This window comes from Lepidothrix coronata, unplaced genomic scaffold (genome assembly GCF_001604755.1).
Source record: "Lepidothrix coronata isolate B3197 unplaced genomic scaffold, Lepidothrix_coronata-1.0 Scaffold154, whole genome shotgun sequence".
NCBI lineage: Eukaryota > Metazoa > Chordata > Aves > Passeriformes > Pipridae > Lepidothrix > Lepidothrix coronata.
This window is the reverse complement of record NW_016690334.1, coordinates 426,191-442,347: the sequence shown is the minus strand read 5'-3', so window position 1 is coordinate 442,347 and position 16,157 is coordinate 426,191. Positions and strand designations below refer to the sequence as shown.

At 42.8% G+C, this 16,157-nt stretch overlaps 1 protein-coding gene across 10 annotated transcripts in view; it reads left to right on the top strand.

The window, feature by feature from the left end:
- The first annotated feature begins 47 nt into the window (after positions 1–47).
- Positions 48–16,157, top strand: part of SPNS3 (sphingolipid transporter 3 (putative)) — a 53,497-nt gene continuing 37,387 nt past the window's right edge. For 6 of the 10 annotated variants that reach the window (XR_001877030.1, XR_001877031.1, XR_001877029.1 and 3 more), the window contains exons 1-2: positions 14,203–14,314; positions 15,133–15,456. Coding sequence is in view for 7 of the 10 variants with exons in the window: in XM_017828856.1 (XP_017684345.1) it covers positions 15,249–15,456 (208 nt within the window). In the remaining 3 variants the exon portion in view is untranslated. Of the gene's footprint in view, positions 141–583; positions 761–8,277; positions 8,608–9,665; positions 9,823–11,910; positions 12,145–14,202; positions 14,315–15,132; positions 15,457–16,157 lie in introns of those variants that run through there. The other 4 variants (XM_017828855.1, XM_017828854.1, XM_017828853.1 and 1 more) reach the window with 4 other exon arrangements.

The window sequence follows — 16,157 nt, the reverse complement described above, 5'->3', positions numbered from 1 at the left end:
CGCGCAGGCGCGCCCGGCCCTTCCGCGCCGCCATCTTGAGAGGGGCGGGCAGGCGGTAGCGGCGTCCGGCCGCCATGTTGGGAAGGTCCCTGTCCTCCCCTCACCCCCCCCGCTGTTAAAGCCCAGTCTGCGGGCGAGCGGTTCGTGAGGGGAATGTCCTCGCGAAGGACGCCTGTGGCCGTAAACTAAATCACAAGAAGTTTCACCTCCACATGAGGAAGAACTTCTCTCTGTTGAGGGTGGCAGAGCGCTGGAACAGCTGCCCAGGGCGGTCGTGGAGTCTCCCTCTCTGGAGACATTCCAACCCACCTGGACGGGTCCCTGTGTGACCTGCTCTGGGTAACCCTGCCTTGGCCTGGGGTTGGACTGGGTGATCTCCAGAGGTCCCTTCCAACCCTAACAATTCTGTGATTCTGTGCACGTCCTCATGAAAGACATTTTTAGGACGAAATTCTTACCCGTGAGGGTGGTGAGGCCCTGGCACAGGTTACCCAGAGAAGCTGTGGCTGCCCCTGGATCCCTGGAAGTGTCCAAGGCCAGGTTGCACAGAGCTTGGAGCAACCTGGGCTAGTGGAAGGTGTCCCTGCCCATGGCAGGGTTTTGGAATGAGATGATCTTTAAGGTCCATTCCAACCCATAACATATTTTTCTACGATTCTGCGAGGAGCACAGTGCTGTCCTGGCTGTCTCTGCCGGCACCTCTGAGGGCTGAGGGATTCTCCAGAGGGACAGCTGGCTGGACACGTCTGCCCTCAGAACAGTAAGTAAGAACAGCTCCCTGGCCATGGTCTTTCCTCAGAGCCCTCAGACAGCTGCCGTCTCCCAACCCGCTAAAATACAGGCGGTTTTGAGCAGGAGGACATGCCCAGGAAAGGTAAAAAGCGGGATAAAAGGCCTAAATCAACCCTTATACCTGTGAAGGGTGAAGGGGCTCTCCTGCATTAGTGTACCCCTGGAGGACAACCTAGGCTTGAGTTTGGATCTCCAGCAAATGCCTCCAGAAAAGGGGCTTTTTGGGGACATGACTGCAAGTCTGAGGACAGGCACTGCTCAGGGAAAGAGCTAAAAATTAAGATAATTTATCCCAAAGAACTAAGTAAAGGGCCAGGAGAGGTCTGACAAAAATACAAGTTGTCTGTATGCTCATGTGTGGACTGTGAAAAATATACTGTGATAAATAGGTATGTGAGATTCTAAAATAAAAGATATGGGCTGCTTTGCATCTCTCTCATAGTCTTTTAGCATCCTATTGGATTCTCTTAATTTTACATTTCAGTTCTCAAGTAAATGCAGTTTCTGGCTAATTGGATGAACCATTATTGCCAGTGACAGAGAGCAGGGAACTCCCTGCTCTACTGCAGAAAGAAATTACTACAAAGGAATTTATCCTGTATCCGTTTGACAAAACTGTTCAAACCCTTTACAAAAGCAGCCCTCTTTATTTTTTCTACTACACAGGGTTTATTTTCTTTGTGAACACCAAACTTGACTTGCAACGAAGGAAAGAGAACAAGCCTGTGAGAGAGATGTTTTTGGTTGGAGCTGCTGAAGTCATTTCCCATGCTGCAATTTGGAAGGCCCAAGTCTGAGAGTTTCATTACTGTGCTAGTACAATTAATCAGAATACTATTCCCAGATGTTCTTGCAGTTCTGATTAAATCTGTGTCCTTTTCAATGATTAAACTAGGATGACAGAAGACATTCCACAGTGTATGATACCATTGCCACAATTCATCTCACAAGGGTGTTCTTTGCCAAAGAAAGTCTTTGTGAAAGCCTTTCTCCTTTGTAGGTTGACTCAAATTCCTGAATGCATTTTGTATTTGTATTTTGTATTGCTCCAGTCAGGTTCATTCAGTCTTAAAAACCATCTATCCATTTAAACATAGAAGGCTATCACGTGCGAGTGCATTTTGTAAACTTATTATGCTAAGAGACAGTCACCCAGATTGGAATTCAGGCGTGTTGATGGGAAGTGACACTATTGTGGATGGTATTTCTCTTTCAGGAATAAAAGGTAGGCTTTCTTCACAATGTCAGTTAAGCCAGCACTAAATTCACTCGCTCAACTTTCTGTACCTGATGTCAGTTCAGGCATGAGTACACTTTCTGACAGTTCTATTAATAGAGGACCTAACTACAGCACTGAAGACTGAAAGGTTATATGAAACAACTCTATTTCTATTACATTCTGTTAATCAAAATCATCCTGAATTCCTCACCATCAGGTCACTCGGTGGCAATCATCTGAAAGGAAGTTTTCTGTGGTCTCCTGCACCTCGTGTATGAATTTCCTTGTAAGGAACACAGAAGGCTGTGGGTTGGGGAAAGAAAGGATTCGGTTTAAGCTGGCACAAATGACCTGGATTCCTTTATTCTGGCAGCAGATTCAACCCTAGTTTATAAAAGTAGTTTGTTTCATTATAGGAAGCATTGGCAGCTTGAAGTGCTGTAACCTTGCTCTGTGAAATCACCTTGGGTGCAGCTGCAAAATGTCCAGCACGGCCACAGTGGGGAGGGCAGGTGTGTGACCGGGGCATAAGCGAGTTTAGTGTTTCCTTGCCCCAGTAAAGACTCCGTGGAATCCCATCATGAAAATGGAGCTGTCCTGCCTCAGCAGAGAAGGAACTCTGTTGGCTCCCAGGTCATGTTGCNCTGTTTTGTCTGGTGTTCACTTGTTTAACTTGTAAAGAGCAAGTGAGCTCTCTTACAGCTTCCCTTTGCCAGGTTAAACACACCAAGCTGTCTGACAAGAGGGAGAAGCCTTTCCCTGCTGGATGCAGTGATCCTCTGTTCTGTTAATATCTGCTTTCTGTACTGCCTATGCACAAACACCTTGTCCTCCCATTTGCTGAGGCAACATGCAGCACATTGGAGGAAAAGATCTCAAGATAAGAGAGAGTGTTTTCTTGAATTTGTTTTATTCCTGTCTCTGGCATGCAGCCTCTGTGCAACCATCTCTCCCGTCTCTGCACTGAATGGAAGGGCAATAAGAATTTAGATTTCTTTCTTTTTTCTGAGACCATTTCTTGTCTAATGACTGCTTAGCTCTCACAGCCATTTGCATTAATCTTTTCCTTTGGCAAGGCTATATTATCATAATCATTCATGTCATGGTTAGAATAGGAAATCCTGGAACTTTTTCTGTCACCTTAAAAAGGATCAAGGTTTCAAATTCAGCATCTTGCTTTGCTTGACTGTGATGTCTTTCCTTTGACTTTCTCCCCCAGTTCCTCCCTCACGACACAAATCACAGATTACACTGGTACATAGTTTCTGTTAAGTGGAGTCTTCCAGCTGGATTCACACTGTTAACATCATCTGCTCCCCTGCTTCAGCTTCTTGGCAAACTCAAAAAGCTGATGGTAAGATAGACACAGCTCCCTGCTCATGTTCTGCAATGTTCCTCTCATTTTACATGCTGGAGTCACTGAAGAGACATTCTAAATGGCAGCACTGTGAGGTATCAGTTTTTAGGCTTAAAACCAGTCCCTGTCAGGCAACAGGGACCATTTCTATGTCCATTATTGCATTTGCAGGCTTGGGTTTCTCACAGTTTATATTTAGCAAACAAGTTGTTTTCTTAACAGTAAAGGCTGAGTGTTTTTAAGGGCTTATATTCTGGATGCAAATTGTCACCAGGAGATAGGATCAGTTTGCTGAGCAGTTCTGTGTTCCAGCCTACCCCCTTGCACTTGGTTTTGCTGTGCATTCACTGATATGTAAGTAGTTTGCTCTAAGGAGTCTCTCTTTTGAATAAGCCTGGACTGAGTTTGCTTGTGAGCAGTAAAATCTAAATTACCTCTTCACGTATTGTATGCAAGGGTAACATGGCCAGTACCATGAATGTGTCTCATGAAGAGAAATGCTCTGAAAGTTCATTGTGAAAAGAGAATTTGGGAGGAAAAGGAGACGGCAATTCACTGTATTTTGGGTTCAATTCATAGCTCCTTGCTGGCCTGAATAAGAGCATAACAAGGACTAAAAACTGTTTTGTTCCCAATCCACTGTGACCTATAAATAAAGCAGGGACTAAACCCGGGCTGAACACATCAGTCTGGCCTCAAGTATTTGTGTTAAGTTGAAGGCTACTCCTCTACACAACAGGTTCAAAAGTTTAACTGTTACTCAAACGTTGGGCTCATGTTTCACTGGGAAGTGGGTGTGTGTGCAAAGAAGCGGGATTTCCTGGAAAAATCTGGACCAGTGAATCAGTAGCATGGCAAACAGAGAGGAGCCTGGGGCAGGAATTGCTGCAGCTGCTACAACACATCTCTTCAGAACCTGCCTCCGTGCAGGGCATGATGAAAACATTGGTATCGACTTGTATTGTAGCAAGGCTCAGCTTCTCCAGCTGAGATCAGAGCCCTGCTGGGTTTACACTAATCCTCCAGGATCTCCTGTACAGGGAAGGCTCTCCCTCTTCCCTGCGAGTCCAGATAGGATGGCAGTCCACGGTGCTAAACTGTCTTGCCCAGGATAGCAGAGCAAGCCCTGGAGCCAGAAATAGGAGCTGGTCCTGACTCCCATTCCCTGATACATGAAACCACAATGACTGTAATGTTCAAACCTCTCCATGTGTCTCTCTGTCATTCCTTAACAAATCCAGCAGTATTCCCACTGGGTCACTGACCACAGATAAAGGTTTTGGTTGTGGCATGAAACACGGACAGTGATTCCTTGAACCAGGGAGAGGGGATGTATCTGTGGACTAAGTTGTTCACTGAAGGCTGACACCTGAACAAAGTGTTTTGGCTGGACTTTTGGGTAAGATTTGTGGTGTGAATCAACCTTGACAGGAATGGCTGTGTTAAAACAGTCTCAGGAACTGCAGGAAATCCCTATGGATTCTTATGGTGGTGCTGACTCAGGCTTTTGGCAGGAAGGTGCTGTTTAAGACCTGGGTAAACCAGAATGACCTTGTTCCAAACTTTATTTGTATAAGCTTAAACTATTACTTAAACTGATAGTGTTCCCAGCTGGGAAATGGAGACATGCCTGGTCATTAATGGCAGCAGAGGGTGAAATGACCCCTGAGAGGTGGTCACTTCACACAACATGGTCATAATTTCTTCAGAATTGAACTTCTTCCCTCGTTATTAGCGAGAAACGACATCGAAATAAAACTGCAAACAAAAGCAGCAGAAATAAATGACGAGAGACTGTCTTGAATGCCAAAACAGTGATGGGGAGGGTTAAACCAAAATGAAAATTGCAATTTTCTAACTTATATTTCTAAAGAACCGAGTGCGAGAGATTTTTACTTTGCAACCTGCAAAGCCTGACCTAATTACAATCAGTTTAACATACCTGATGGAAAGCAGTCATGAGATCCACTGCTGTGTCAGTGTTCAATCCTTGGAACAAACACGGGGATGGGAAATAGGAGGCAGGTCAGAATTGATTTGCCTTTTCTGAAATGCTGGCATGTTACTGGAAGACAATAAACATCAGAATTCTTTCTTGAAGAAAACAAGGACATATACTCAAGAATGGTTATTTGTATGTAAATTTGCTGCCAGAAGTTAAAATACTGTTTTCACTTCTTCCTTTTTCTATTGTTGGCTTAAACAAGAGATTTAAATAATTCACTGATGGTTTAAAATGGCAAGCAAGAGATCATAATTTACATGATTTATTTTACATTTATAATTCTTAATTATTTTCTTAAATGTCAGTAGATTCCTTGTGCTTGGCAGCATGCTACTTTTTGACAGTCAGCAGGACTGGAGTAGTCATTGATTTAAGATATGTGGACATATATATCTATTCAAAGTTCTGATTTGGTTCAAGTACTATTTGAAACCTTTTCTTTAAGAGATTCTGTGAGCTTTTAACTGATTCTTTCTGTTAAGTTACATGTGATGAGATTCAGTTAAAATGCACAAAGGGATCATTAATGAGAGATGAAAATTTGGTTTTAGCTCCCCCAGCTTCCAAGATATTCATACTACCAGAGCTCATCCTCCCACAGGTTAGAGCTCATCATCCTGCAGCTTGATTTGGTGCATAGCTGGGAAAAGGGAAAACCAAGCTGGTTCCTTTTCCAAACCCCTGTTTAGTTCTCATCTCTTAATGAACCAGTCATCAAAATGAACTTGTTGAATAAACCGAAATGAAGAAATCGCTTTCTTTCTGCACCTGCAGGTGAAGCTGTGCTGGAAGGAGCTGGTTCAGCACTCCTGTGCTATTTCCAGCCACTTACTCAGTAACACCCACCAGTTCAGTGTTTTGACTTTCTCTGAAATTTCTGCAGCAAGCCCGAGCTCCTGGGATATTCTGTACCCGGTGCTGCTGGATTTCATGGCGTGTGGGCTGCCCTTATTTCACATTTTATTTTAGATGGGGCTGTTTTTAAAAGGACAGATATACTCGGTTTAAAATAAAGAATTGCACTTTAAAAAATTGTTTTGCCTTTTAAACTGATAAATTCTCCTCTTTTGCCCACATTTTGCAAAATGTATCCTAAAAACTCGTTTTGCAAAATGTATCCCAGTTGAAGCCTCCTGCCTCGAATTGTGGCCGGAAATTGTTGATTATGAGGTATAGAAAGTGCTTGGCAACAAAGTGAATTTTTTCCTGGAACAGTAAACTTGCAGTTCTTTGAGATATGCTCATATTTGTACCTGACACATTCTGGTGCCTTTGCGAGCCCAAAATTAGTGCAGTGCACAAAAGGGAAGGAAATCTGTCTGCAGACAGGGAGGGTTTGGATAGAAATTCCGAGAGGAACAGAGCAGGGGGTATAATATGCCCTGCACAAGGGCTGTACATGAGCACAGGCAACAGTTCAAGGGCCACATCCCTCAATGTGGGTGCAGTTATAGGTGTTGGATGAGGATTAGTCCCATAAGGGAAGCAAAATAGGTTAAGGTATTGTAAACCCAGCCATCAGTGGGCTGGAGAGTTATAACACAATATTTGCCTCTACTGGAAAACTATACAAGCACAATTCTTATATTATACACAGGTACTCTGGCATTGAATTTAATTTTAGCAGGAGCCCAAGGAAAAGCCTGGCTTTGGAGCACCAGGCAGGGCTGTGGCTGGAAAAAGGGGTGGACAAAAGGGCTGTGGGGTCTGGTAACTCCTCACTGCAGTGCTGGGTTTGCCTGAGCTCAGTGTGGGGCTGGGTAGGACTGGTTTGCTTTTCTGTCAGGACTGTGAACTCCTCGGAGGAGGAGGAAAGGGGGGAGGGAGAATGGAGGCAGTGAAAACACAGGTGGCTTCAGTTATATTTGGCTTTTTGAACAGATTAATCACTTTGCTGATTTACACCGGCCTGATTCTGTAGTTTAAAATTATTTCTTAAGGAAGCACTTTAATGAACCAAGTCAGAAGATGCTCTGTTGACATAAGCCTTGTTGTGAGGTAAAGAAAATATTTTTTTTTGGCAGTTTGGCAAATGGAGTGACTGCAGTTCTTCCATGACTTTGAGAAGCCAGTTAAACTCCTGCGACCGTTCTGGGCTTTGAAACAAAGGCTCTTCTTAGCTTCATTTAACTTTGGGATTTACAATAATAAATTCTCATAACACTTTTTTCCAAGCAAACGCACCAGCTGAAGTTGATATTAATGCTCCTATTGATAAGAGTCGTAGCATTACATCAGTATTACTTTCTACTATGTCTTATTTTTAGCTTGAGACAACAGTGTTACATAACAGGGGAACACGATTAAAAACTAAGTATCGACTAATATGAAAAGAATCCAAAAAGCTACTTTGAAGTATGGAAAAGAGACTTTGCTGGTTGCTGGCTCATAAGAACAAAGAGATAATAGTTCTTCCACTGGTGCTGAACTTGTCTTAAGCAAAAGTAGCTTCTTGAAATCATGAGAACAAAATTCTTTTATTATCAGCCTGAGATTCTGTATTATTATGCTGTATCAAAAGTGTTTAAAGTGTGCAAATGCCAACATGACTCCAGGCAGGAAAGGAAGAAAGGCCAGAGGCTGTTCATATACTTTGCAATTTTATATGGAACAGGTTTTTGAGACCAGGTAAAATTTCTGGTAATGTAAGGAGTGAATGGAAGGAGATTGTGAATGGAACGAATGGAGAGAAGTGAAATTTCTATCCTTTTACTTTAGTATTGCTAAGTAATTAATAGAGGATTCATACAGTAATTTTATTACTATAGTTGCAAATTTTGTAAAGAATATTGCATGCAAAGCAGAGCTTTAAGAACCAAGTACTGAAACCATCTTGTGCATTAATTAACAAGAATCAGAACTGTAGAAGTGTTAATATTTATTGTTTTCTTTCTCCCTTTACAGGTATAATTTGATTTAGAATTACAGGCCTGAAGTCCCTTTGTTTTAGCACAGGAAGTGCAGAGCCAGGAATCCTTCCCAACTCCTTGTCTCCCAGATTTCCAATATAACTACAGATGATCCTTCCCACACTTCACTTTTTTTTTTGCTCCGTGTTCATGGATTTTTTGAGTTTTTTTTCATCAAAGGCAGATGTTTGACTGGCCAAGATTTGTACAGACTTCTTTATCTCTAGTGGGTTAAAATCAAACAGAAGGTGCCCTGGAAAAGAGTGACTCTGGTCACTTTTTGCATTTGTTCTGATTTTGGGGTGGGAGCTGCCCTCTGCCTGAGGTGGGTACCCATCAGTGATAGTATAGGTATATTTTAACCCCAGTTCCCTGTCTGAATTGCACCATAACTTCCAAATATTTACATAATAACTGTCATAAACATCAGCATCCTGGGGTTAGTGCTTCAAAATGACAATGTTTTTCTTTTGTTGCTGGCAGAATTTGTTTCCCAGTGCTATCAGTTAAGCCTGGCTCTAGTGAGTTCATGTACTTACCCTTCCCAAAAGGCTGAATATTGTCTCACTTTGCCTTCCTGGAAGCACTGAGGGCGACAGTAAATCTCCTTGTGCAGGACTCTCTTCTGGGAAGTAAAGTCATTCTCAATACTTAATTAGACTATTTTTAATTTAAATCAGTGTTTATTCAAATTTTTAGTTAACCCCAACCTTAACATTCTCTGTAGTGATTAAAATAGTGTTCACTTGCAGAATAATCTTCCCTTTCAGCTTGGAGGTAGCAGGGTGGGGATAAAGAGGCCTCATAGGGAAAGGCCTCTGTTTTTGTTCTGTCAGTACTTGTCTGTCATTACTCAGAACGAATGACTCCTTATCTGTTATGCTGTTATCTTAATTAAGAGGACTCTGGTGTATCAAAGTGAAGATTGCAGTGGTCAACTAATGGTTCTTCTGGGGATGAATGTTTCACTGTGGTAGAAAGGTCAAAACATAGGTTAAAGAGACATTTAATCCCACAGTTTTCTCCCCAAATCCAAGCAGATGTCACAGCCCTTTTCTGCTGCAATTGTGCCAGAAGTAAGCAGAATCCTAAAATGTGAGACATTCACTTATCAGCTACACCAATAAAAATAAGCTTGAGCTAAAAACACTGGTAAAGGCCAAAGCAGATAAGCTGGTTAGTGAAATCATATCTTTGGGGCCTGGTAACTCTAATGCCTCTGTTCTCCTGACCTCCATGAGCTGCTCTGTGCTGGAGCAAATCTCAGCTACAAGGAGCAACTCTGTTCAGTGATGTGCAGCTTCCTCCTTTGTCTGATGTTAGTGCAAGATGTTCTCATTTGCAAAGGAGGATTTTTTTTTTCTTTTCTTTTTGCTTTCCCAGAGAAGAAGGAGGGAGCAGTTAATAGAACTGGAGCATGTTCATCTTCTGCTGCTCTGTGATTATGTGCTGGAACTGTAATTTCTTCTGCTGTACCTTTTGGGGCAGAATTATATGGATACAACCGAGGAGAATGTTACCTGTGACATGAGTTATTTAGGTAAGAACCTCAAGAAATTTTTTATAAAGTTGCAGTTTGTTTCTTAATTTAAAAGCTGTAGGAGAAGAGTCTGAACCTGCTTCTCAGCTCAACCAAAAGCATGATCTGCATTCCAGGAAGTAGGAAGTTATATATAGCTTATTTGTCAGTAATAATGAAAAAGTAGATTTTATAGTTTAGAGTGTGTAAATTTTATTTGCTGCTATCACAAGGCTAAAGTACATTTCCACTGGATCCACACTGTGTTTTGTGCTATTATCCAGGCAACGTGAAAAGAAGCATTTTAGATGGAAATTCAGGCTAAGGAGGCAAAAGGGATGTGGTGGCTAAAAATGTAGCATTTATTGAAACTCACAGAATGAGAATCTTCCAGGCAAATATTTTCCAATTAAGTGTATAGTGAATCAGGTGCTCCAGTTGGTTTTCTTGAAGTTTTTTGGTAACAGAAGATTGCTCATGAAGTGCAGTGAACTCATAAAGATTGTTAGTCTGGATGATTGAGTCCCTTGTTACATATTTGTTCCAAGAGATGTAGGCAAAGGCAAGAGACACAAATTGAATAATGGCTCATACATTTAGTTCTGCCTGCAAAGGTGAAGAAAAACTGTGGCAATCTGGTCTTGATTATTCAGTTACTAAATGTCATTCTAAAATCCTAAGTATTTCCTAACAGTATTTGAAGTCATTAGCAGTTGCTACCTGAATGTTAATCGTGACTAATGTGGCCACAAACACCACAGAGAGATAGAGCAGATTCAACAAAGTACAGGTGCAGATTTTCTCAAACTTCCCTCCGAGTTCCCCCCACCCCCAGGCAGGATGGGCTGTGCATTCCAAGGCAAGAACAGCCTGGCAAATGTGCATCAGGCTGGAGCTGAAAGGCAAGGAAAATACCCACGTTGGGAGATGAGTCATCCCTGGACTTTTGTAAGAGCGTCTTTTATGAGCGCGGGGTGAAGCGTTGACTCTGTAATCGTCCGGAACCGAAATGCACGCTGAATTTCACACGTGGTGACACCGCTCGGGCCGCTGCCCTCGGGTCGGTTTGGTCACTGCTTGGTTTGAGCCGCAGGTCAAACTGCTGCCCTGCAGCCCCGCAGCCCGGGTGTTCTCGGCTCAGTCCAACGCGGTGTTTTAGCACTGCAGACGGGGCTCAAACCCAGCACTGGTTCCAATACCGACAAACCTCAAAACCCCCCCAGCCTCTTACATAAATCTCTGTCCCTCTGCAGCTCCTTTGCAGTCATTATCATTGCCTTTAGATCTCCTTGGAGTGGAATACTTCGGGTAGGTCCAGACATGCATTTATCGAGCTGTCTATCTACCAGGATGATGTTAAATTTCACTCTTCTGATCTTTTCAGACCCTAAAATTTCTAAGTTTTGCAGCAATCCATATCTCAGTTGATGGCAAAATCTCATGATTTATGAATCTGCTTCCATCACAAGGGGTTAAAAATACCTACACCTCAAAATGCAGGCCAGTCTTATATGGTCACCATTACATACTGACCAGTCTTATATGGTCACCATTAAATACTGACCAGTCTTATATGGTCACCATTAAATACTGCTGGTTGCAACCCTATTGCAGCCATTAAATACAAGCTTGCAAATACACACAAGCATATATTTTCTTTTGGTTACTTTATGTTCTCTGTGTGAGTCATGCACAGAGAGATACCAAAAGCAACTTATTTCTTTCTTCCTAAAATCAGTATTGTAAGATATAGTCAACAAGGAATATTATTTCCATATTCAATTCTTTCACAGACTGTTGCTGTTTGCTGTTCTGTGGCTTAATAAGCTTCTTTTCATTGCATGTACAGAAATGGTTTGGTGTTAATCAGGATAATAAGATATTTTCAATTTATATGTTTCTGACATCTTGGTTCACTATTAATGCCCCTTCTGGTGGACTTTTCTAGGAAGGCTCTGGCAAAGCTCCAAAGCAGTTCATGGATGTGGCAGCACCCACAATTAATGGATATTTAGATATATAAACACATTCAGGGGCATTTTGTAGTAAATACTTGGAAATCCTTTCTGGGAAAAGTGGAAGCTCTCACACACTCCTGTTGGGTTTCAGGTATGGCACATTTGTTGGCCTGCTGAGTGTCAGCCAGCCAGTTTGGGTATCACCAAATGTGTTGGACTAGTGCCAAACATGAAAATAAAGAGGTTCTGACTTGCTGCTCGCACAAAAGGGTTTAACTGCATGGCACAGCCATGAGATCTCGTGCCCAAATGAACCACCAAGAGAACGGAGCTTCTGAAGGAGTGCAACAGGGAAGAAAAGCTAATTTTTATATTGCACCCCCAGGTAAGATGTGCAGGCAAACACTGCACTTTGTTCTGAGAAAGGAACTGCCTGACTGATAGAAAGGAACAAATAAGGAAAATAAATAATTGCCTATAAAGAAACGAGCTGTAATCTTGCCTAACAAAAGCTGACTTGTATTGTGCAGTGGTATTCTGTATTCCACACAGCAGGAGTGGATTGTCACAAAGTTTTGCAGGAATTTTTTGCACAGTGTTGTCTGGATGAACAGGAAAATTGTGGTTGGAGACCAGAACAAGCAGGCAGTTAAAGGCAGGTGGTTGTCAAGGAATGATGCCTTTAGGAGCTGACAGAGGGAGGCAAAGTCTCAGGGGCCTTTTAGAAACCACTGCAGACTTTTATCCAACAGTGAAACTCAGAGGGGATGGAAGGAGATGAGATAAGGAAGAAAGGGACATGCAAAGGGATGTGAGGGCTGGTACCAGTGGCCAGGTAGCACAGCAATAAAAATCATGAAGTGGAAGTGATTGAAACTTTAATGAAGGGCAGAAAGGGAAGAAAAAGTTAAAGAGGAGTTTAGAACTGGTGGTTTGGTGTTTGTGAGGAACATTTTCTGTTTAATCTGACTGTGTCTTTGGAAAATTTATAATTTGGAAATTGTGTTTCAAAAGAGCAGAATTGAGTTCTTGCCTCAGCAGTTACAGTTAGAAACCTGCTTTTGGCTGTCTGTAAACATCATGTCTAGCAGTAAATGTCAGCAGCTGAGAGCGATATAGGATGTGCCTGGGAAACTCCGAGGCCGTTGGGATCAAAAGGCATTTAACATATGCAAAGTGCGAGTTAAACCCTGACGAGCCGCCCTGCGAGGCCTTCCTTACCGGCTCTGAGATGCGGCTGGGCATCAAACATGGAAAATATTCCTGCTGAAGGATGGAGAGGAGGGAGAGGCCGGGCTTGGAGCGCCATCGAGCGGCAGAGCCAGGCAGCGCCTGGGCACCGCCACAGCCCGCGGGGACTCGGCAAAGCCGTTTTAGTAGGAGGTTTTAATAAGTGTTTCTGATTGCCTTTTCTCCACGGCTGTGAGTGGAGATAAAGTTTTTAATCTCTACAAAGCTGTGCTGATTCAGCGTCCTCGTGAGGGATCATGATCCTTCGGCACCCTCACGAGGGGAAGCGGAGGGGCAGGGACCGATCTCTTCACTCCCGTGAGCGGTGACAGGACTCGAGGCAACGGCGGGGGGGGTTTAGGTTGGATATCAGGAAAAAGTGTTTTACCCAGGGGGTGGTCGGGCACTGGAACAGGCTCCTCAGGGCAGTGGGCGCAGCACCAAGCCTGACAGAGTTCAGTAAGTGTTTGGACAACGCTCCCAGGGACAGGGTGGGATTGTTGGGGGGTCTCTGCAGGGTTGGACTTGATCCTGAGGGGTCCCTTCCAACTCGGCATATTCTATGATTCTTTATTGCTCCCAAGCACAGTCAACTCTTGACTTCATTGGTTTAATGCCGCAGTGGGATGCATGGATAACATGCCATGTACTCAGTGAAGGGTCTATAACAGAGAAAAAGGTAGTGGTGATAGTATTGCATAGAGCACAGATTGGTTCCCAGTAGCAAGCTGAACACTCTGAAATGTTTTCAGACACAAGCTGACTTACAGGGAGCTCCCTTGAGCAGGACTGGGGAAAGATGCCCATGATCTGTATCTAATCCTCCCTTGAAAGGTTGAGAGCTAAGATGTTAAAATAAAAAAAATTCCTCTTGAAATAAATATTGACTTACCCATGATAAAATTAAAGTTGCCTTCTGGTTTATGAAGAACTAGATCTTCACAAAATGAAGATAGAATGAAATACTGCACTGTTAAACTCACGGAAGCAAAGGGGTCTGGATTTACAAAATGGCCAAGAATACTAAGTGCTATTTTGCTTTTCAGTTTAGTCCAAAGTGTGAAATACATGGTTCTTAAAAAAGCCCCAACCACAGAGTCTTGTCTTCATGCCTGAGTCATGAACCATAAGCAGTACTCATTCCAATTAGCTGCCTCACTCTTAAACTCTTAGAGTTTACTGTTAATTTTCACTTTAAACTTTTTTTAACAGGGTGCAAAAAATAAATTACTTTCTCAAGTTGGTAATCCACAAAACGGCTCAAAAGACACATGACTGAACACTTTAATAAATGTGAGTGGCCAGAAGAAAGGCAGCAAATAAAGGTACCTACATGCACCAAAAGGACAAGAACACCCTCCTGTGCCCTCTGTTCTTCACTTTTTGGACTAGTTTTTGAGGGGAGTAAGGGGAAAAAAATCCCTTTGCACGATTCAGAACTGTGGAATGTGCACAGTTCCAGCAGGGGTGAGGAAAAGTGTTGGTTTCCACCTCCCTTTCTCTGCTTACTGGAGCATTATGGGTTGATGTTGGTTTTGTTTTGTATTCCCCCCTAAAAATACCAAACACAACCCAGCACTTAGTCTGGAGTATGAGTCTGCTGCTGATTTGACCCAAAAATTCAAGAACTTACTGGGAAGGATTTTGTTGTGAGGATAGATGTGGCCAGTGCAAAGCACATGGGTGATAACTGGTCAGGTGGCAGGGCCAAGGCTCCAGAGCTCTATTTTAAAGGCCAGGGGTTGTGGATGGTGAGAATCAGGTACAGAGAAAGCAAAGGACTTGTCCAGAGTTGCACAAGTGTGTGGTAAAGGAGAGCTCAAGTCAAAACCCCGGTACCTGGTCTAGCAAACAAGCATCCCTTTATTTCCTTCTCTCTCTTCTCTAGAAAGACTGTTTTTAGCTCTGTCAACTCACTGAGAACTTAAAAAAGGTTATAGTTATTTTTGCACGTGCAGTTCCTGTGAGATCACTGCAGAGTTGTGCACTTTCATTTCTCAGGTGCACAACAGGTTACTTGGCTTTTGTTTACATTTACTTTGCCTTGTCTTCAAGGCATTGCTCTTCAGCACCTCTGCAAAAGCACAGGACTGCAGCTCCTTTCTTCATAAGTTCTTCTGACTGCAGGAACATTTCATTTCAGCTCTGAGGGCCGGAAATGACCGTAGTGATTGAAGTTCCTCAAAGCCCCACACAGAACTGGCGTGTGGGTTGGTGCTCTGGGGAAACACTTCATCCTCCCTGCTGGGTGAGGGCAACATGCAGCCCCCCTGTGCACACGAGGACACAGGGTTGCAGCTCCAGGCACTGCTGGAGGGACAGAACTACGGAGCTGCTGCAGGAGAGGGGACACGATGTCCAGCTGTGCCTGCGCCAAGGAACAGCCCGGCAGTGAGGGATTGCCTGGTAGTTGCTGTGCTGTGCTTTGGGAATTTAATAAATTTCATGGATTGGTTCATTGTGCCAGGTGAGAGCCTATTTTCTTCCTCTAAGGAAAATGTAAGTTCTCAACAGCTCTACTTTACAAATGTTTCTAACGTAATAATATGCTTTATGTCTTTTAATTTTTTCTCACTTATCTGCCTTAGCCTGTCGATCATACTCTTAATAAAACTTCCAGTTATAAATCTGGAAGCACCTAGGAATAATGTATTAGTTAATAATAATTTGTAGAATATTTATAAGGGTCATATAATATTTTACAATCTAAATCTCTTATAAACAGACTTTAGCAAAGTCTATTTTTGTGTCTGGGCTCTACAGAAGATTGGCTAAGGAACTTCCCTTTACTGTGTAGAGCAGTTTACCAGACCTTCTTTGGATCTGGTAGATTCCATATGGCACTCCTTTATCTGGAGAATACTGGTGCCATTCCCTCCATTAAAAGTCCAAAAACTATATTATCTTTGTGCCAATAAAAGATAACTCTGTTAACTTTTGGCTTTCTTAACTTCCTCGTGAGCTGCTGGCAATCGTGTGCTTCCTGCAATGAGGAGTAACATGATTGTGTAAAGAGAACAGAGACCCACTTCCCTAAGCATCCCCTACCAAATATACAACTTGTCTAAAAAATAATCTCCTTCCTCCAAAATGTGATTTTTTAACTTTTTTTTTTCCTAGTGGTGAACAACAAGGAGTTGCTTCTAGTAAACTGATGGGGAATCTGTG